Below are 23,181 nucleotides of genomic sequence, written 5' to 3'. Positions count from 1 at the left end.
TGACTGAAGGATGCTTTGTTGCGAAAAGGAAGCCAATTCTAGATTTAACTTTGGATTGGAGATGTTTGATGTGAGTCTGGAAGGAGAGCTTACAGTCTAACCAGACACCTAGGTATTTGTAGTTGTCCACATATTCTAAGTCAGAACCGTCCAGAGTAGTGATGCTGGACGGGCGGGCAGGTGCGGGCAGCGATCGGTTGAAGAGCATGCATTTAGTTTTACTTGTATTTAAGAGCAGTTGGAGGCCACGGAAGGAGAGTTGTATAGCATTGAAGCTCGTCTGGAGGGTTGTTAACAGTGTCCAAAGAAAGGCCAGAAGAAGTATACAGAATGGTGTCATCTGCGTAGAGGTGGATCAGAGACTCACCAGCAGCAAGAGCAACATCATTGATGTATACAGAGAAAAGAGTTGGCCCAAGATTTGAACCCTGTGGCACCCCCATAGAGACTACCAGAGGCCCGGAAAACAGGCCATCTGATTTGACACATTGAACTCCATCAGAGAAGTAGTTGGTGAACCAGGTGAGGCAATCATTTAAGAAACCAAGGCTATTGAGTCTGCCGATGAGGATGTGGTGATTGACAGAGTCGAAAGCCTTGGCCAGGTCAATGAATACGGCAGCACAGTATTGTTTCTTATCGATGGCGGTTACGATATCGTTTAGGACCTTGAGCGTGGCTGAGGTGCACCCATGACCAGCTCTGAAACCAGATTGCATAGTGGAGAAGGTGCGGTGGGATTCGAAATGGTCGGTAATCTGTTGACTTGGCTTTCGAAGACCTTAGAAAGGCAGGGTAGGATAGATATGTCTGTAGCAGTTTGGGTCAAGATTGTCCCCTCCTTTGAAGAGGGGGATGACAGCAGCTGCTTTCCAATCTTTTGGAATCTCAGACGACACGAAAGAGAGGTTGAACAGGATAGTAATAGGGGTTGCAACAATTTCAGCAGATAATTTTAGAAAGGGTCCAGATTGTCTAGCCCGGCTGATTTGTAGGGGTCCAGATTTTGCAGCTCTTTCAGAACATCAGCTGACTGGATTTGGGAGAAGGAGAAATGGGGAAGGCTTGGGCGAGTAGCTGTGGGGGGTGCAGTGCTGTTGACCGCGGTTGGGGTAGCCAGGTGGAAAGCATGGCCAGCCGTAGAAAAATGCTTATTGAAATTCTCAATTATAGTGGATTTATCAGAGGTGACAGAGTTTCCTATCCTCAGTGCAGTGGGCAGCTGGGAGGTGTTCTTATTCTCCATGGACTTTACAGTGTCCCAGAACTTTGAGTTTGTGTTGCAGGAAGCAAATTTCTGCTTGAAAAAGCTAGCCTTGGCTTTACTAACTGCCTATGAAAATTTGTTTCTAACTTCCCTGAAAAGTTGCATATCACGGGGGCTGTTTGATGCTAATGCAGAACGCCACAGGATGTTTTTGTGTTGCTTAAGGGCAGTCAGGTCTGGAGAGAACCAAGGGCTATATCTGTTCCTGGTTCTACATTTCTTGAATGGGGCATGCTTATTTAAGATGGTGAGGAAGGCATTTAAAAAAAATAACCAGGCATCCTCTACTGACGGGATGAGGTCAATATCCTTCCAGGATACCCGGGCCAGGTCGATTAGAAAGGCTTGCTCGCTGAAATGTTTCAGGGAGCGTTTGGCAGTGATGAGTGGAGGTCGTTTGACCGCTGACCCATTACGGATGCAGGAAATGAGGCAGTGATCGCTGAGATCTTGGTTGAAAACAGCAGAGGTGTATTTAGAGGGCAAGTTGGTTAGGATGATATCTATGAGGGTGCCCGTATTTACGGCTCTGGGGTGGTACCTGGTAGGTTCATTGATAATTTGTGTGAGATTGAGGGCATCAAGCTTAGATTGTAGGATGGCTGGGGTGTTAAGCATGTCCCAGTTTAGGTCACCTAGCAGCATGAGCTCTGAAGATAGATGGGGGCAATCAATTCACATATGGTGTCCAGGGCACAGCTGGGGGCAGAGAGTGGTCTATAGCAGGCGGCAATGGTGAGAGACTTGTTTTTAGAGAGATGGATTTTTAAAAGTAGAAGTTCAAATTGTTTGGTTACAGACCTGGATAGTAGAACAGAACTCGGCAGGCTATCTCTGCAGTAGATTGCAACACCGCCCCCTTTGGCTGTTCTATCTTGTCTGAAAATGTTATAGTTAGGGATGAAGATTTCAGAGTTTTTGGTGGACTTCCTAAGCCAGGATTCAGACACGGCTAGGACATCCGGGTTGGCAGAGCGTGCTAAAGCAGTGAATAAAACAAACTTAGGGAGAAGGCTTCTAATGTTAACATGCATGAAACCAAGGCTATTACGGTTACAGAAGTCATCAAAAGAGAGCGCCTGGGGAATAGGAGTGGAGCTAGGCACTGTAGGGCCTGGATTCACCTCTACATCGCCAGAGGAACAGAGGAGGAGTAGGATAAGGGTACGGCAAAAAGCTATGAGAATTGGTCGTCTATGACGTCCGGAATAGAGAGTAAAAGGAGCAGGTTTCTGGGGGCGATAAAATAGCTTCAAGGTATAATGTACAGACAAAGGTATGGTAGGATGTGAATACAGTGGAGGTAAACCTAGGCATTGAGTGATGATGAGAGAGATATCGTCTCTAGAAACATCATTGAAACCAGAAGATGTCATAGCATTTGTGGGTGGTGGAACTGAAAAGGTTGGATAAGGTATAATGAGCAGGGCTAGAGGCTCTACAGTGAAATAAGCCAATAAACACTAACCAGAACAGCAATGGACAAGGCATATTGACATTAAGGAGAGGCATGCTTAGCCGAGATAAGGACCACCAAGGCTCTTCCTAGAGCTGAATACCCGGCCAAACTGAGCAATCAGGGGAGAAGGGCCTTGGTTAGGGAGGTGACCAAGAATCCGATGGGGACTGACAGAGCTCTAGATTTCCTCTGGAGATGGGAGAAACTGCCGGAAGGACATCCATCTCTGCAGCACTCCACCAATCAGGCTTTTATGGTAGAGTGGCCAGACGGAAGCCACTCCTCAGTAAAGGCACATGAAAGCTCGCTTGGAGTTAGCCAAAAGGCACCTAAAAACTCTGACCATGAGAAACAAGATTCTCTGGTCTGATGAAACCAAGATTGAACTCTTTGGCCTGAATGCCAAGATTTACGTGTGGAGGAAACCTGGCACCATCCCTACGGTGAAGCACTGTGGTGGTAGCATCACGCTGCGAGATGTTTTTCAGCGGTAGCGGCTTTCCGAAGGCACTGTATACACAGTCTCAGACAGACCAACTGGCGCATTGCACAGTCAGGGTTGAGGGAAAAATGAACGGAGCAAAATACAGAAAGATTCTTGATGAAAACCTGCTCCAGAGCACTCAGGACCTCAGACTGGGGCGAAGGTTCACCTTCCAACAGGACAACGACCCTAAGCACACAGCCAAGACAACACAGGAGAGGTTTCGGGACAAGTCTCTGAAAGTCTTTGAGTAGCCAGAGGTCAGACTTGAACCCGATCGAACATCTCTGGAGACCTGAAAATAGCTATGCAGCAACGCTCCCTATCCAACCTGACAGAGCTTGAGAGGATCTGCAGAGAATGGGAGAAACTCCCCAAAAACAGGTGTGCCAAGCTTGTAGCATGAAATGAAATGCATGAAATGAAATGTATGCATTCACTACTGTAAGTCGCTCTGGATAAGAGCGTCTGCTAAATGACTAAAATGTAAATGTAGCATCAAACCCAAGAAGACTCGATGCTGTAGTCGCTGCCAGAGGTGCTTCAACAAATTACTGAGTAAAGGGTGTGAATACTTATGTAAATGTGATATTTCCGTTTATTTGTAATACATTTGTAAAATTTGAAAAACCTATTTTTGCTTTGTCATTATGGGGTATTGAGGATTTTTTTAAATCAATATTAGAATAAGGCAGTAATGTAACACAATGTGGAAAAAGTCAAGGTGTCTGAATACTTTCCGAAGGCACTGTATACACAGGCTCAGACAGACCAACTGGTGCATCGCGCACACACACACGATCTTAAGCAGGCCCCGCAGAGTAGGAAGGGATGGATGAGAGAGGGGAAGAGAGGTGACTTTGCTGTCATGTCCCTCATGTCAGTGGTAATGTTTACAGACAACTCAACCCTGGTAGGAAGAGACCATCTAAACACAAGGGCGAAAACAGACTGACAAAACCATGGAAACCATTCGCTTTTATTGTTACAGTCATGTTTACAAAAATGTGCTATTCCCTTCGATACTTAAGAATGTTTTGCACATAGTATTGTACCAAATAACAAGTGGATGCTAATTTTTCCATGATCAGACTTAACTATATAAAAATAACTATAACCCCCCAAAAAATCAAGTAAGTCACCTTGGCATAAGGAGAATCTGTTTAGTTTAATAAAGCAAACTTTAGTGCTACCTTGTGTTCCAACAAGGCATGAGATTACAGCAAAAACAACATGTTCACAGGAACACCGAAGCTAACTGGTTCGGTTGTTCTTGCCAGTCAGAGAATGTAAAGAAAATAAGCATTATTTGATCATCCAGCTATAGACATGAAAATAAATATGACTAAAATGACTACGGTATATACTGATGGTGTGGTAAGTGTAAATGTATGGGGGGTGTGTGTGTGTGTATGAAAAAAAGGCTCATCAGTAAGCAAGACCCAGTTCAGGACAAGAGGTGAGGTGGAGAATGCCAAGACAACAGTAAAACATTAGGTTAATTCTACACAAGCAAATTGAGAAGCAAACCGGTCTTTACAGTGTTTCGTACCACTTTATACAGCCTCCACCCACCACTCAAAACATCAACTACAACATATTCAGAAGTTAGTCACACACAGTGGTCCCCATTACTCTGCCTGACACAAACACCCAATCACGCTTTGGAAAATTCAGTCACCTACATTCCACTCAGGTCCAAAATGTAGCACCATCTGGTGTTTAAAATGTCCTCAAACTTTAAATGTGACCCCCAAACCCCTTCAGACTTACTGCTGTTGACACCCAGTTGCTAAGAGCAAACCGCTTGTTGGGGTGGATTAGTGCCTAAAGGTCCATTCTGTCATTTAGACAGAAGCCTTAGCTGATACTGCACCACAGCATCTGATAGGAGAAAGGCTGCAGCAGGAATAAACAGAGGACGTTAGCCTCTTGGTGTCTGCCTGGTGTGCTCTAGTGAAGGTAGGCAGACGTCCCTCACAGCCCACTAACAATGGAACAGCCACTTACTGTCCACCGTTGACTAATATAATCCAATTTAAACTCTTCTCTATTGCCAACAAATATGAGATTGGATCAAATCAATTCCTCATTATGTGGTGCCTGATGATTCTGTCTTTGTTACTAACAGTGCCGTCAATCTCATTACCATGACTAAAGGCACAGGGAGGAGGACAAGAGGGAGGGAGAGTGAAGAGTGCCATTTCGACCCCAATGGAATATTTTGAAATGAAAGGAGTTGAAAATAAGTATGACCCAAGGCTCTGAGGTTTCACATCCTCTAAACCCACTCAAATCACACCTCTTTTTTTTTTGTGCTTTGAGACAAACAGAAAACAAAACCCCATCTAACCAACCACGCACAAATCATATGCAAGTCTATAGAACACTTAGACACATTGAATAGATGCACTGTACAGCTTAATCAGACAAGTCATGGATGAGTATTAAAAAACCTTGCAACTTCAAGGATAAATATACTAACTTGTATTGGAGTGATAATATGTTACATTAGGAAAACAGTCTGTGCTTTATAAGTAAGCAGTGTTTTGTCTTGTAGCGACAAGACACATTAGGAATGAATGAATCATTGAAATGAGGGTTGAGAACCCATGAAGGTCATACATACATCAGGTCTGTCAGATGTCTTGCTGCATCTCTATGTTGTAGGCGACACAGTCCAGAGCACCTGGTGTTGTATAGATCCATGTGGCTATAAATATCAATATATTATTCAAATGTAGCTGTCAGAGTCGTAGCACGTTTACTGTACTGTATGTGATGTCTGTGGTTCCGATAAGGTTGGTCTACTACTAGAGGAGTGGGGGAGCAGCTACCATGTTCAATAACTACACATAGAAGAATATACACTAAGTAACACTTGATTGCAACATTTATGGAGTGTTTTAGTTTTAACACATCAAAAAAGGCAAGAACATAAAATCCCTCTCCCAGTACCTAATAATGTACATCAACAGCAGACGGCATTCCTAACGTTATGGGAACGTTTTGATAACCTCATCCGACATCAGAGCATCAACAGCATAATCATTTTCACCACGATGTCTCTCTTTCTCTCCAATAAGCCCATGAGAACCCAGTTTGGGGCACCAAGAGTCCAAGGGATAAAGGATGAGGTTGTGCAAATTCCATTGTTGGAGAGAGGTCCAGAGCCTAATTCCAATCAAGTCCTCTGCCTCTCATGGATCTCAAATGACTAGGTGTTTGCAATAAATCAGAAACTCAAACTACCCAACCAGAGGGTATGGAGCTACTGCCATATGGCTGATACCTTCCAGTCAATAGAAGAATAGGCTCAAGGGATCAGATTGGAATTGGGCCCACCTCTACCCCTTTTCTTGCTACACTGTATGTGCTGATGACATCGCTCATTCTCCTCCCATCTGCTGTATTGTTTGTTTGCTCTTAAAATCAGCAGACACCGTGCAGTATTAACATACAGCACCACAGCCAATAAGAGTCGAGCACAAAGTGATGTAGGAAATGTGTCTTAAGGCAGGCGTCAATTGAAACCCTAAACACAACGAAAGGCCAAGCACATCTTTTCCAGAGAACAAAAAAATAAGTTACAATTTGTCATATTTCCATCTATTAACAGTTCATATGGTTTCTTACATTTAATAAAGTGAGAAACAGTACAAGGCACACATTTAACGTTTTGAAATGTTAAAGATATAAATAAGTGACAAAAAGAAAATCAACATGAGTAGTGTGCTGTCCTCCAGTCATCTCTGTTTAAACTATTTCATCATTCTCCTCTGTGCTTTGAGGACCTCATAAGGTTGTGTATGGATCCATCTAATGTTAGTGTGCCTAGCAACCTGATCTGGTTGACTCACAGTTTGACCCTAAAACAAGGCAACAACCAAGTGGTTCCATTGATGGTCAGTTGATGGTGTGGTCACGGTCGGTCCACTGTGGTCCAGTGTGAGTCAGAAAGGTCAGTCAGATGATGTCTACGAAGCTGCCAGGGAACAGTCCGGTCCTGCCGTTCCTCTGGAGGGTTCCTTTGAACCAGCCGTCCTCTCTCTTCCTGTGGACAAACACTATGTCTCCCTCCTTCAGTTCCAGCTCTGCCTCACTCTGAGGGGGGTAGGACACCACCACTCTGTACCTGGGGAGGAGAGATGGGGGATCAGAGAGGATACTGTACTGACACACACCCCCTCCCCCACAAAGCACAGGAGACCAGAAACGCTACACAGACACACATCATCAGACAGACCATTTTATAATTACATGTCACTGTCATTCGATATAAGAAATGCAGTACCTCTCGCATATGATTGGCCGAGCATCGTGCTGCTGGGAGATGAGGGAGGAGCATGCCTGGCGAGGGGGCGGGGCGATGGGGGCACAGGCATCCAGGGGGCTGCTCTTACGTTGTGTTAACTCTGGGGTGGTGGCTAAAATAAACTCAGGCTCCACGGGGCAGGGGACTGCACGGCCATGATTACCCATGCCAACGGTAGTGGAGGAGAGCGAGGGAGTGGTGTCGGGGCCCATGGCCCTTTGGAAGACCTCCCCCGTAGCAGCCTGTTCTGCCTCCAGGGTGGGGGAGGAGGGGGGAGAAGGGCGAGACTTCTTCTTGTTAGATGACAACAGCTTCAGAAGACCTTTCTTCTCCCTCTGCAGAACGACAGAACGAAACAAAGAGAAAGCGAGAGGAAAAAGTCAATTATGTTGCTACTATGTTGCACTTGTCTGATAACAGTGTAGGCTGGATATAGATTGTCTTACAGGAATTCATTGTATGGACATTAGAATCTGCATAAACAGAAACCATTGTCTTGGTCATTAGGTTGTTGGCTGACTAATCAGGGTTGTAATGTCATCATCAGGCCTGCTGCCTGTTCTGTTTGTGTTGGCTGGACTGGACTGACTCCCATCTCTAGTCTCTTAACTCAATTCCCAAGGCTCGCCCGTGAAACAGACTGAGCTTTGTGGGTCAATTTGTTTCTGAAGATAAACTGGAACATCTGTGTTCAACAACATACAGAGCGCATGGTATTCAAAATACTCTGCAGTAAACAAGAGCACCAGACACTCCAGGCGAATGTCAACTAATTTAGCAATCCACTGTAGACGTGTTGAACACCAGCCAAATACGCAAGGCATAATAGAAGTATATGGAAACATGAGAAATATGCTAACATTGTTGATAGCAATACTGATGGCTAGGGTGCTATCATGAATGCCCACCTTGCCGTCCTTGTCCAGCCGACAGGCAAGGGAGGAATTAATTGACGTTAAGTTGCCGTTGCCTGGGGCGACGGGCATGGTGAGGTCTGCCACTGGTCGCAGGGCATCACGATCCAGCGAGGCGGCACTGACATTGGGCGGGGTGAGGGAGGCGGCGGCACAGCCCAGTGCTACACCGGCACGGACACAGCCCTGGGCAGGGTTGGAGGGCTGGGACTGGCACACGGCCAGGTGGGGCAGATAGGTTACAGAGGTCTGGGACTGGATGGGTGTCACAGCAGCGGTGGGCCGGTCCTGACTGTGGCAGGCTGCTGGGGCCAGAGGAGAGGCACAGGGTTAGATCATACACACATACCATTTGCCTATATATTCATTATCAAATACACTATCCCACCCTCAGGCTACATAGAATGTATACTTGCACACCTCCATTCCCCTAGTAGGTGACCCTACCTGTCCTGACAGCATTGCGTGCCTGGTTAACAGTCATCTGGGAGGTCATGTGCATGAGAACCTTGGCCTGTCCGGTCGCCACGTGAGCAGCCGTCACCATGGCAGCAGGTAAAGGGCTGGAGGGGGCAGGGCCGGGACAGATGGGCATGGGCTTGTTGAAGTCAGGCCCTGGAACGATGGCCCCCAGAGAAGTGGAGGGGCTGACGATGGTGACCCCTCGCCCAGCCTGGGTGCACAGAGTCAGGGGGACCTTGGGCTGGGTGCTGCTTGATGCCGTCCTAATGGGACCAACAAGAGGAAAGGGGTTAGGGCTGGGAGCCTTATGGTAGCTGCATATACAGAGATAATCAGTGTGTGTATGCATATGTGTACGTGGATATGTGTGTGTGCATACACCACCGTTCAAAAGTTTGGGGTCACTTAGAAATGTCCTTGTTTTTGAAAGAAAAGCAAATTTTTGGTCCATTAAAATAACATCAAATTGATCAGGAATACAGTGTAGACATTGTTAATGTTGTAAATGACTATTGTAGCTGGAAATGGCTGATTTTCTATGGAATATCTACATAGGCGTACAGAGGCCCATTATCAGCAACCATCACTCCTGTGTTCCAATGGCACGTTGTGTTAGCCTTTTAAAATGATAAACTTGGATTAGCTAACTGATCATTAGAAAACCCTTTTGCAATTATGTTAGCACAGCTGGAAACGTTTGTTCTGATTAAAGAAGCAATAAAACTGGCCTTCTTTAGACTAGTAGAGTATCTCGAGCATCAGCACTTGTGGGTTCGATTACAGGCTCAAAACGTCCAGAAACAAATAACTTTCTTCTGAAACTCGTCAGTCTATTCTTGTTCTGAGAAATGAAGGCTACTCCATGCGAGAAATTGCCAAGAAACTGAAGATCTCGTACCACGCTGTGTACTACTCCTTTCACAGAACAGCGCAAACTGGTTCTGACCAGAACAGAAAGAGGAGTGGGAAGCCCCGGTGCACAACTGAGCAAGAGGACAAGTACATTAGTGTGTCTAGTTTGAGAAAGAGACGCCTCCCACAAGTCCTCAACTGGAAGCTTCATTAAATAGTACCCGCAAAACACCAGTCTCAACGTCAACAGTGAAGAGGCGACTCCGGGATGCTGGCCTTCTAGGCAGAGTTCCTCTGTCCAGTGTCTGTGTTCTTTTGCCCATCTTAATCTTTTTATTGTCCAGTCTGAGATATGGCTTTTTCTTTGCAACTCTGCCTAGAAGGCCAGCATCCCGGAGACACCTCTTTCTAGCATGCCCCTCTTTCTAGCATGCCCCTTTTTATGTGTAACTCCGTTGCTGTTTGTGTCGCACTGCTTTGCTTTATCTTGGCCAGGTCGCAGTTGTAAATGAGAACTTGTTCTCAACTAGCTTACATGGTTAAATAAAGGTGATTTTATTTTTATAATTATGGCAAGAACAGCTCAAATAAGCAAAGAGAAACGACAGTAGATCATTACTAAGACATGAAGGTCAGTCAATACCTTGAAAGTTTCTTCAAGTGCAGTCGCAAAAACCATCAAGCACTATGATGAAACTGGCTCATGAGGACCGCCACAGGAAAGGAAGACCCAGAGTTACTCTGCAGCAGAGCTAAGTTCATTAGAGTTAACTGCACCTCAGATTACAGCCCAAATAAATGCTTCACAGAGTTCAATTAACAGACATCAACATCAACTGTTCAGAGGAGACTGTGTGTGTGTCAGGCCTTCATGGTCGAATTGCTGCAAAGAAACCACTACTAAAAGGATACCAATAAGAAGGAGACTTGCTTGGGCCAAGAAACACGTGTGGTTCCCACCGTGAAGCATGGAGGAGGTTGTGTGATGGTGCTTTGCTGGTGACACTGTCTGATTTATTTTTAAATTCAAGGCAAACTTAACCAGCATGGCTACCACAGCATTCCGCAGCGATACGCCATCCCATCTGGTTTGTGCTTAGTGGGGCTAACATTTGTTTTTCAACAGGACAATGACCCAAAACACACCTGTAAGGGCTATTTGACCAAGAATGAGAGTGATGGAGTACTGCATCAGATGACCTGGCCTCCACAATCACCCAACCTCAACCCAATTGAGATGGTTTGGGATGAGTTGGACCACAGAGTGAAAGAAAAGCAGCCAACAATTGCTCAGCATGTGGGAATGTTGAGGTCCTGCACTTGCATGGTTACACATGGCCTACGTTTGTCAGGCCATTTGGAAGTATTTCCAAATTCTCTAAAACATTGGAGGCGGCTTATAGTAGAGAAAATTAACATTAAATTCTCTGGCAACACCTCTGGTGGACATTCCTGCAGTCAGTATGCCAATTGCACCCTCCCTCAAAACTTGTGGCATTGTGTTGTGTAACAAAACTGCACATTTTAGAGTGGCCTTTTATTGTCCCCAGCAAAAGGTGCACCTGTGTAATGATAATGCTATTTAATCAGCTTCTTGATATGCCACACCTGTCAGGTGAATGGATTATCTTGGCAAAGGAGGAGAAATGCTCACTAACAGGGATGTAAACAAATTTGTGCACAATTTAAGAGAAGTAAGATTTGTGCGTATGCAACATTTCTGGGATCTTTTAGACCAACAGTTTCCATGTTGCGTTTATATTTTTGTTCAGTACGTATATATAATTATTACTTTTTTTTTTGGGGGGGGGGTAGATCAGCTTTAATATTGCAGATAATCCTCTGCATCATTTGCAATACATTTTTGTAAATAAAAATAAAAAATGTTCCTTATTTTCCTTTAACCCTACCACCCCTCCCCTCATTGAAGTAAACTACTGAACAACACTTAAATGCTGACCAGACCACGGGTGCAAGTTGATTTTGTCCACCCACAACAGACGCAATCAGGACACACAGGTTGAAATATCAAAACAAATATGAACCAATTATATTAACTTGGGGGAAAGGTCGAAAATCATTAAACATTTATGGCAATTAAGCTAGCTAGCTTGCTGTTGCAAGATAATTTGTCCTGGGATAAACATTGGGTTATTATTTTACCTGAAATGCACAAGGTCCTCTACTCCGACAATTAATCCACAGATAAAACGGTCAACCGAGTTTGTTTCTAGTAATCTCTCCTCCTTCCTCAGGCTTCTTCTTCTTCGGACATTATATGGCGGTTGGCAACCAACTTTAAGGTGCATTACCACAACCGACTGGAGTGTGGACCTCAGTTCATATTTCAACCACCCACGTGGGCATATGCCCCTAAAAACCAATGAGGAGATGGCACGTGGGTATATGCTCCTAAAAACCAATGAGACGGGAGAGGCAGGACTTGCAGCTCATCGAGCGTCACAAATAGAACCAAGTTCTATTTTAGCGCCTTACTACACTGACGCGGGCAAGCAGTGTGGGTGCAATGATTGAATAAAGTATGTGCAAATGTAATTTACATCGCACGCAACGCATCCGGTGTGGTCAGCATGTTAGGCTTCTACTTCCAGCTTATACATACTAAACTCAGCAAAAACAGAAATGTCCTCTCACTGTCAACTGCATTTATTATCAGCAAACTTAACATGTGTAAATATTTGTATGAACATAAGATTCAACAACAGACAAACTGAACAAGTTCCACAGACATGTGACTAACAGAAATGGAATAATGTGTCCCTGAACAAAGGGGGGGACCAAAATCAAAAGTAACAGTCAGTATCTGGTGTGGCCACCAGCTGCAGTGCATCTCCTCATCATGGACTGCACCAGATCTGCTGTGAGATGTTACCCCACTCTTCCACCAAGGCACCTGCAAGTTCCCGGACATTTCTGGGGGGGGGAATGGCCCTAGCCCTCACCCTCCGATCCAACAGGTCCCAGACGTGCTCAATGGGATTGAGATCCGGGCTCTTCGCTGGCCATGGCAGAATACTGACATTCCTGTCTTGCAGGAAATCACGCACAGAACGAGCAGTATGGCTGGTGCGATTGTCATGCTGGAGGGTCATGTCAGGATGAGCCTGCAGGAAGGGTACCACATGAGAGAGGAGGATGTATTCCCTGTAACGCACAGTGTTGAGATTGCCTGCAATGACAACAAGCTCAGTCCGATGACGCTGTGACACACTGCCCCAGACCATGACGGACCCTCCACTTCCAAATCGATCCCGCTCCAGAGTACAGGCCTCAGAGGAACGCTCATTCCTTTGACGATAAACGCGAATCCGACCATCACCGCTGGTGAGACAAAACCGCGACTCGTCAGTGAAGAGCACTTTTTGCCAGTCCTGTCTGGTCCAGCGACGGTGGGTTTGTAACCATAGGCAACGCTGTTACCGGTGATGTAAGGCAGGTCCTCACCAGACAACAGGCCTACAAGCCCTCAATCCAGCCTCTCTCAGAATATTGCGGACAGTGTGAGCACTGGAGGGATTGTGCGTTCCTGGTGTAACTCGGGCAGTTGTTGCCATCCTGTACCTGTCCCGCAGGTATGATGTTTGGATGTACCGAACCTGTGCAGGTGTTGTTACACGTGGTCTGCCACTGCGAGGACGATCAGCTGTCCATCCCGTCTCCCTGTAGCACTGTCTTAGGCGTCTCACAGTTCGGACATTGCAATTTATTGCCCTGGCCACATCTGCAGTCCTCATGCCTCCTTGCAGCATGCCTAAGGCACGTTCACACAGATGAGCACGGAGCCTGGGCATCTTTTCTTTGGTGTTTTTCAGAGTCAGAAGAAAGGCCTCTTTAGTGTCCTAAGTTTTCATAACTGTGACCTTAATTGCCTAACGTCTGTAAGCTGTTAGTGTCTTAACGACCGTTCCACAGGTGCATGTTCATTAATTGTTTATGGTTCATTGAACAAGCATGTGTTTATTGAACACACTGTGTGAATGGTTTGCGCTCTGACAAATCAGCTGTAAATTTCGGTGTTCCTCAAGGTTCTGTTTTAGGACCACTATTGTTTTCACTATATATTTTACCTCCTGGGGATGTCATTCGAAAACATAATGTTAACTTACACTGCTACGAGGATTACACACAGCTGTACATTTCAATGAAACACGGTGAAGCCCCAAAATTGCCCTTGCTAGAAGCCTGTGTTTCAGACATAAGGAAATGGATGGCTGCAAACTTTCTACTTTTAAACTCAGACAAAACAGAGATGCTTGTTCTAGGTCCCAAGAAACAAAGATCTTCTGTTGAATCTGACAATTAATCTTGATGGTTATACAGTCGTCTCAAATAAAACTGAAGGACCTCGGCGTTACTCTGGACCCTGATCTCTCTTTTGACGAACATATCAAGACTGTTTCAAGGACAGCTTTTTTCCATCTACGTAACATTGCAAAAATCTGAAACTTTGTCCAAAAATGATGCAGAAAAATTAATCCATGCTTTTGTTACTTCTAGGTTAGACTACGGCAATGCTCTACTTTCCGGCTACCCGGATAAAGCACTAAATTAACTTCAGTTAGTGCTAAATACGGCTGCTAGAATCCTGATGAGAACCCAAAAATTGGATCATATTACTCCAGTGCTAGCATCCCAACACTGGCTTCCTGTTAAGGCAAGGGCTGATTTCAAGGTTTTACTGCTAACCTACAAAGCATTACATGGGCTTGCTCCTACCCATCTTTCCGATTTGGTCCTGCCGTACATACCTACACGTACGCTACGGTCACAAGACGCAGGCCTCCTTATTGTCCCTAGAATTTCTAAGCAAACAGCTGGAGGCAGGGCTTTCTCCTATAGAGCTCCATTTTTATGGAATGGTCTGCCTACCCATGTGAGAGACGCAGACTCGGTCTCAATCTTTAAGTCTTTATTGAAGACTCATCTCTTCAGTAGGTCCTATGATTGAGCGTAGTCTGGCCCAGGAGTGTGAAGGTGAACGGAAAGGCACTGGAGCAACGAACCGCCCTTGCTGTCTCTGCCTGGCCGGTTCCCCTCTCTCCACTGGGATTCTCTGCCTCTAACCCTATTACAGGGGCTGAGTCACTGGCTTACTGGTGCTCTTCCATGCCGTCCCTAGGAGGGGTGCGTCACTTGAGTGGGTTGTGTCACTGACGTGGTCTTCCTGTCTGGGTTGGCACCCCCCCCTTGGGTTGTGCCGTGGCGGAGATCTTTGTGGGATATACTCGGCCTTGTCTCAGGATGGTAAGTTGGTGGTTGAAGCAATCCCTCTAGTGGTGTGGGGGCTGTGCTTTGGCAAAGTGGGTGGGGTTATACCCTGCCTGTTTGGCCCTGTCCGGGGGTATCATCGGATGGGGGCACAGTGTCTCCTGACCCCTCCTGTCTCAGCCTCCAGTATTTATGCTGCAGTAGTTTGTGTGTCGGGGGGCTAGGGTCAGTCTGTTATATCTGGAGTATTTCTCCTGTCTTATCCGGTGTCCTGTGTGAATTAAAGTATGCTCTCTCTAATTCTCTCTTTCTCTCTCTCTCGGAGGACCTGAGCTCTAGGACCATTCCTCAGGACTAACTGGCATGATGACTCCTTGTTTTCCTCAGTCCACCTGGCTGTGCTGCTGCTCTAGTTTCAACTGTTCTGCCTGCGGCTATGGAACCCTGACCTGTTCACTGTGATTACTATTGTTTGACCATGCTGGTCATTTATGAACATTTGAACATCTTGGCCATGTTCTGTTATAATCTCCACCCGGCACAGCCAGAAGAGGACTGGCCACCCCTCATAGCCTGGTTCCTCTCTAGGTTTCTTCCTAGGTTCTGGCCTTTCTAGGGATTTTTTCCTAGTCATCATGCTTCTACACCTGCATTGCTTGCCGTTTGGGGTTTTAGGCTGGGTTTCTGTACAGCACTTTGAGATATCAGCTGATGTAAGAAGGGCTATATAAATACATTTGATTTGATGTGTTTAAACCCTTTACAATGAAGATCTGTGAAGTTACTTGAATTATCTTTGAAAGACAGGGTCCTGAAAAAGAGACGTTTCTTTTTTGCTGAGTTTATATACATTTTACGGGCACAGTATATTTTACTTTAATTATCTTTGTTTGTTTTTAGTCCCAGGCTTCAACTACCCTTACCCCTCCCATGCATCTCTGAACACCATCCAGTTTTGATTTCTAGCTGCCATATATTTTTCCGCTGTGATGTTTCACAAAAGTTCTGAACCTATTCATTCTCAAAGTTCCTAAAGATTGTAAATTAAAGATTTTTAGTAAGAGTATTATTATATTATTGATCGGATTGACTGACGTTTCAAATCACCCAGCAGTGCTATTTGCAGCGTTAGCTCAAAGTAAATGTTGCAATTTGTCAGCCATTCCTGAACCTGTGACCAAAAATAAACTACTTATGTACAGTACCAAAACAAGTGATCTAATGATTCTTATTAAATTATATGAATTCCAATTAAGACTTTTTTTTTAAGCCCAATGCACTGTTCTCTAGAGAGAAATCAAATCAATCATGAAAGAAATCAAGTCAAGAACTATATAGGACGCTGGGCTTAAGGGAGTTTCAGTTTTCATTAAGCAAATATTCAACCTAGTTCAGTGCAGAAACATTGCAATTAACTACATTGACCATAATCCATTGCTCCAGTTTTTTCCAGATCAGAGAGGAATAGGTGAAGCGAGAGGTTTCACCCTTGCCAACCTCTGTCCAAAATAAGCCCAATGCGTTTCTATGGCCTTATTTTGTACCGAAGCTTGTCATCTGCCTTTACGCCTTTGGGACAACGACTCCCATTGTTAGGGCGGAGACATGAGCATCTCTCGTCATTATATAGATCTCTGGACTGATACCGCATGAGAGAGGAATGTACACAATGACGAGAGAGACAGTTTGTGAAAGTATGCCTAATCTACTTTGAAGAACTAGTAAAATGATTTCGTCAGACAGCTCTGCAGCATAATTAGGCAGGCTAGCTAACTAGGGTGACTAAAGACAGTACAGTATGGGGAGCACAAAACAGATGGCCTGGCTGGCTGACTGCTACTGCCTGAGCAGATGATTACTTTAAGGAATGAAGTAATCAAATATAAATTAAGTAATATACACAACTGAAATATTTTGTAATTTCATAGCAATTTCCTATTTTTCTATTGATGTCTACCCAATGTGAACCTGATCAGAGACTATGGTTGACTATTTTTGGCCTTGGAATTTCCATTAAAATGTAGTTTTTTAAATCTAAGTAACATCTTTATTTCCTAATGCCTTTCATGTAAAAAAAAAAATGTTTTATAGAAAGCGAAGTTGAAAACCGTGAATCTGATCGAGCCATGGTCTGTAGTAACGGCTCTAGCACAGTGATGCAGTGCCTTAGACCGCTCCACCACTAGGGAGCCAAACTTTGTGGCAACAATTCAGCATGACAATGCCCCCGTGCACAAAGCAAAGTCCATACAGAAATGGTTGGTTAATATCGGTGTGGAAGAACTTGAGGCGGTTATAAGAGCAAAGGAATGAGATGTTCGACGAGCCCGAGCCCTGTCCACATACTTTTGGTCATGTAGTGTGTGTGTACATGCGTAAGGTCTGTGTGTGTGACAGACCTGCTGACAGGGCTCATGTAGTTGCCGGGAAAAACTCCTATCTTGCCAGTGTGCATGGAGGTGCCTTTGAACCATCCGTCTTGACAGCGCTCCAGCACCAGGAACATCTCTCCCTTCCTCAGCTCCAACTCATCCTCCTTACGGGGTGTGTAGGGGAACAGGGCCACGTAGCTGCAGTGGGGGGTGAGAGAGATGGGACACATCAAACACACACACACATACGTGGCCATCCACAAAGGGACTGTCCAATTAACCTCAGGAGGAAATTAATCGAAGACATGTTGTGGATTCAGAACATCTCGTCTGTGACACGAGCAAAATGTACCCCCCTTCCACAGGCTACAGTATATCCATCAACATCTCCCCTCTCTTTCTAGTAGGCACTTACAGGCTGATCGAGATGGACATTCCCCTCTGGACTGGTCTTCCAACAGTTCATAGAAAGCCGCACTATATGTCTGTAGAGCAGGGATAGGCAACTGGCAGCCCCTTTTGTAGGCCCGCAGATCAATCACCCCCCCCAAAAAAGTAAAACAAATATTCAACTCACTGTTGAGAGTTAAAATAGTAGAATACACAAGTTGCAAGGTTTCCATCCAATTGGGGACAGATTTGAATGCAAATGTAAAAAACAATCTGCATAAAGAACATTTGCATTTTCCCATCAGTGGTGTTTCCACCAAACTGATTTGTTGTACTTTTTAGCTTAAGTTTTCAAGTACCAAATAAAAATCTAAAAGTTCTGTGTTTCCATCGCATTTTCAACTCTACCGATAGTTGTCAAAAAAAACTGTTGGCAAAATAGCAAATGTGCCTACTCTGATCTTACATTTTTATGTGTTATTTTAAATGTAGGGCTACACTGGTCTTGGCATGTGTGCCCTCGCCAATAGCTCACAGATACAGCGCGGTTAGGCTGGTCTACATGATGAGATTATGGATAAGTGTGAGAATATTTTTAATTTGTCAAACGGCAGTCAGGCATCCATAATCATGTGACCAGAATAAGACCCTCAATATTTATTGGAAAGGAGCATCAAGATCACTGTGCACTTTCACCACCCTGTGAAGTTCATATCTTATTTCACCTGGTGCCTAATAAAGTGTACGGTTTCCTGAGTTGTAGTGGGAGGTACACAGAACATACCATTGAGTGACTCCAAGTTTTTTTCCGAAATGATGGTTGTTATATCAACATTTCCACATAAAGCTGTTTCCACCGCCATTTATCGCATAATTAATTTTAGACAAAAAGATCCCACCATGCCGAACGAACAAATGATCTGTCTGCATTTATAAAATTGTACAAAAACTTCCTATTTCCATCACAGCTGCTGCATAAACTGTGGATGGAAACATGGTTTCTGACAGTCACTCAATTAGCCATGTCAGCCAAGTTATTCTAGCCAGCTACAGTGCTTGCTACACTTACAGTGCATTCGGAAGTATTCAGACGCCTTGACTTTTTCCACATTTTGCTGTTATTGACAAATAGACACACCCCCGCCCCTCGTCTTACCAGACATAGCTGCTCTGTTCTGCCGATGCACGGAGAAGCCAGCCAGCTCTATATTATCCGTGTTGTCGTTCAGCCACGTCTCGGTGAAACATAAGATATTACAGTTTTAGTGTCCCGTTGGTAGGATACCTTTAAATCATAGATCGTCCAGTTTTCCAATGATTGCACGTTGACCAATAATACGGACGGTAGGTGGTTGTTTACCTACTCGTCGGCTAATTCTTACAAGACACCCCGTCCTCCTCCTCCGTCTTTTCTTCATGCTGATGACAGGGATTTGGGCAACGTCTTGACAAAGCAGTATATCCTTCACATTGGACTTAAAGAAAAAATCTTTGTCCAGTTCGAGGTGAGTCATCGCTATTCTGATGTCCAGAAGCTCTTTTCGGTCATAAGAGACTGTAGTAGCAACATTATGTACAAAATGAGGTACAAACAATGCGAGAATAAAAAATAAAAAAAATAGCACAGTTGGTTAGGAGCCCGTAAAACGGCAGCCATCCCCTCCGGTACCATCATCTCTCCAGAGTTCCTCTGTGGAGATGGGAGAACCTTCCAGAAGGACAACCATCTCTCTGCAGCACTCCACCAATCAGGCTTTTATGGTAGTGGCCAGACGGAAGCAAAAAGGCACCTAAAGGACAGACCATGAGAAACAAGATTCTTTGGTCTGATGAAACCAAGATTGAACTCTTTGGCCTGAATGCCAAGCGTCACGTCTGGAGGAAACCTGGCACCATCCCAACGGTGACGCATGGGATGTTTTTCCTAGCCACCGTGCTTCTACACCGGCATTGCTTGCCGTTTGGGGTTTTAGGCTGGGTTTCTGTACAGCACTTTGAGATATCAGCTGTTGTAAGAAGGGCTATATAAATACATTTGATTTGATTTGGTGGCAGCGTCATCATGCTGTGGGGATATTTTTCAGTGGCAGGGACTGGGAGACTAGTCAAAACCGAGGCAAAGATTAACGGAGCAAAGTACAGAGATCGATGAAAACCTGCTCCAGAGCACTCAGGACCTCAGAATGGGGTGAAGGTTCACCTTCCAACATGACAACAACCCTAAGCACACAGCCAAGACAACACAGGAGTGGCTTTGGGACAAGTCTCAATGTCCTTGAGTGGCTCAGCCAGAGGCGAGACTTGAACCCAATCGAACATCTCTGGAGACCAGAAAATAGCTGTGCAGCAACGCACCACATCCAACTTGACAGAGCTTGAGAGGATCTGCAGATAAGAATGGGAGAAACTCCCCAAATACAGGTGTGCTAAGCTTGTAGCGTCACACCCAAGAAGACTTGAGGATGCAATTGCTGCCAAAGGTGCTTCAACAAAGTATTGAGTAAAGGGTCTGAATTCTAAATTTGATATTTCAGTTTATTTTTATAGATTTGCCGAAATTTCTAAAAACATGTTTTTGCTTTGTCATTATGGAGTAGGTATTGTGTGTAGACTGATGAGGGCAATTTTAGAATAAGGCTGTAACGTAACAACATTTTGAAAAAGCTAAAGGGTCTGAATACTTTTCGAATGCACTGTATATAAACTTGTATTAATCAGGGTCTAATTACCGACCAGGGGGCCCCCATTGATTTTGTTAGTCACTCAAAATGTGTAGAATGCATGAAATTCACATCTCCAAGGGGAAGAGGCTTTAAAGAACAACTGCTGACAGACAGCATAGACACTTTCACTGGTGTCAGGGAGGGGGAAATTAAGAAATGCAGAAACACAAACACACTCACTTTGGGGAGGTGGGTCGTATCTAATTCCTATCAGGTGTCTGGAGTCTCTCAAAGGAGTAATGATGTGAGAGGTCCAGGGTCACAGGCAGGATCTCTGATAGGACCCAGGAGACTCCATACCCCACAGCGGTTGACCTTTCACCCTTCACCTGTGCTCTGGGTCAACCTCTGGTGTTCCACACTGACAGCTGAGCGGTCATTTAGAGGCTTGGAGAACTCCCAGAACACATTAGACGGCCCCACGCCCTAACCATGTGTGGAACATGCTCTTAAAACGGCATGTTCTCTCTGGTTTAGTGTGCTGGTACTTTATACATGGAAGAGTGTTACATGTACGTGTGTGTGTGTGTGTGTGTGTGTGTGATATATACACTCACACTGTGGGTCTTTGTCTCCCACTCTGGTCGCTTGTGCTTGGGGAAGGTCTCTGACCGGCAGCCAACGAGGAGGTTGCTCCCAGCGCTGAAGATTGTGGGGGAGGAGGTGGGGGAGGAGGGAGAGCTTCCTGTCAAAAATAAATAAAATAACAGTCTGAAACACAGCACAGAACAGTTCACAATAAGGTTGAAGCGAATCCCTCACATAAAAAAAACTGCTTTGTTTGGAACCAAAAGACAGGAAACAAGTAAACAACTCACTGGCTTCAGCGCAACATGAGAGTTACATTAAAGCTCTTGATGCAATGATACATGAGAACCATACCCCTGGCCTTTTAACCAATGACTAGGTGTTACATAATGAGTGAAACTGCTCGGTGAAAAAGGGATATTATTTACTCTCTGTTCAATGAGGGAGAGTATCGCCTGGCACAGAAGTTTGGTCTTGTCCCCAACTTCCCCATAGAACTGGGAAGGAATCTCCAGTGTTTGTTTGTTGCTATAGAAACGACACCGGGGCCTTGTGAATCCATTGCTGTGTTTAATTGGGACCATATGAAAGTAAAAACATTTCTGTAAACATTACATAGTTTAACCCTCAGGGGCGCTCCAAGCAGATTCTTCTGGGCTCTCTTATCCCCCTTGTTCTGCCTCTAACGTGACAGAAACCAGACCAAAACAACTCTTACACAATCATACACACTGACATATCGGTGTACTGGGAAAGGGGTTTGTTTTCTCCTAAACATGCAAAACTATTAATACATCTGCAGAGAAAGGCATTGTAGACGGTAAATAATTCAGGCCCCATCACCTGGAACAAGACAAATGTATCTCAGCTTGACATTAACAGGCCTGAGGAGCAGACGGACAACACCACCATGGAGCAGTAGGGGAGGGGGGTGGAAATACATTCAGAAGAGCCTACATGCTACCATGCGTGTATGTGTGTGTGCTGTTGACGCTGGAGCTGAGATAATTACATTGTCTGCAGGCCAGAGAAATCATCATGTAGTGTTAGTTCCCCAGTGAAGTGGAGAGCTTAACCTTTGTGTACACATAGTCCCCCGTTCAGCAGTACCACATACCAACACAGCCACACACAGTCAGTTGAACATGACAAAGCAGCAGATACATCAGTCTCCTCCATAGACGATAGCATGTAAATGAAGTAACACAGATCAACCTAAACAGTTGTTAAAACCATTATTAGGGTAGGAATGGGCATTTGAAATGTTTTGACTGTTCGAGTACTCACATGATAATTAAAAATGGGGAGAAAAAAATAAATCTAATTTTAGAATTGCACTGGAGAACAAAAAAATATGCATTTATCTATAGGCCTATGCCAACAGTGCACAGCAATGCCTCATTTATCATAACCATTACAGATAACAAATCCTAATAGCTAAATTGCTCAATTCAGTCAATAAAAAAGCAAGTGCCATTTAATTTACTGAAAGCGTAATATCAACTGGTTATATTATATGGTGGAACAATCTTGTAAAAGATAGTAACCTCAGCAGTGGTGATTGATTGTAGAAGCATATGGCTGTGCAATGGCATAGCCTTGTTTTGTTCATTTAGCAGACATGCTCTTTTCCCCCAAGCCCTTATCACAGCCAAGACACACTTATTTTAATAGTAAAAAACATGTAATATAACAAAATAAAATAATTTAAAAAGATGCTAGTGCATAAAAATGCGGATCTTGAGTCTCGAACAGTTCACCTCAGAGTGATCAATTGTAACAGGGCTCAATTTGGCGAGTTGAAGAATGTTTTCAAGGTTCAAAATATATATTTTTGATATACAGACGCTCTATTTAATTTATTTTGCCTGTTCTTGGGAATTTTCAAAATAGATGAATAATTCCTCATTGAAAACTGCATGGTGAAGAATTACTGCCACAACATCTGTTTGGGGAGTAGGCATATGCTTAATGAGTCTGATGAAAATATGCTCCTTGTTTCTATCAAACTAATGTTTTTACACACTTTCACTGTGGAACTTGTCTATGTTTAGGGGGTTAAAGCCTAACCAATTAGAAATGGCACTAGCAGTTCGCCTAAGCGGAAAACAGACGGGATGCAATTATTCCAAAACTGGAGCTCATTGTTGGAACGTGAGATAAAACTGTCATCATTTGGCAAGGAA

At 44.5% G+C, this 23,181-nt stretch overlaps 1 protein-coding gene across 4 annotated transcripts in view; it reads right to left on the bottom strand.

The window, feature by feature from the left end:
- Positions 1 to 4,173: 4,173 nt before the first annotated feature.
- LOC106560245 (E3 ubiquitin-protein ligase SH3RF1) overlaps positions 4,174 to 23,181 on the bottom strand; it is a 63,005-nt gene continuing 43,997 nt past the window's right edge. For 3 of the 4 annotated variants that reach the window (XM_014122902.2, XM_014122905.2, XM_014122903.2), the window contains 6 exons: positions 21,025 to 21,152; positions 17,382 to 17,552; positions 8,887 to 9,164; positions 8,434 to 8,744; positions 7,505 to 7,860; positions 4,174 to 7,345 (listed from right to left, as the gene is read on the bottom strand). In XM_014122902.2, coding sequence (XP_013978377.2) covers positions 7,177 to 7,345; positions 7,505 to 7,860; positions 8,434 to 8,744; positions 8,887 to 9,164; positions 17,382 to 17,552; positions 21,025 to 21,152 — 1,413 coding nt within the window. In that variant the 3' untranslated portion in view covers positions 4,174 to 7,176. The remainder of the gene's footprint in view (positions 7,346 to 7,504; positions 7,861 to 8,433; positions 8,745 to 8,886; positions 9,165 to 17,381; positions 17,553 to 21,024; positions 21,153 to 23,181) is intronic. The other variant, XM_014122904.2, reaches the window with a different exon arrangement.

Source organism: Salmo salar, chromosome ssa10 (genome assembly GCF_905237065.1).
Source record: "Salmo salar chromosome ssa10, Ssal_v3.1, whole genome shotgun sequence".
Classification (NCBI taxonomy): Eukaryota; Metazoa; Chordata; class Actinopteri; order Salmoniformes; family Salmonidae; genus Salmo; species Salmo salar.
Note: the sequence above shows the minus strand (reverse complement) of the source record. Positions and strands in the feature narration are given on the sequence as shown.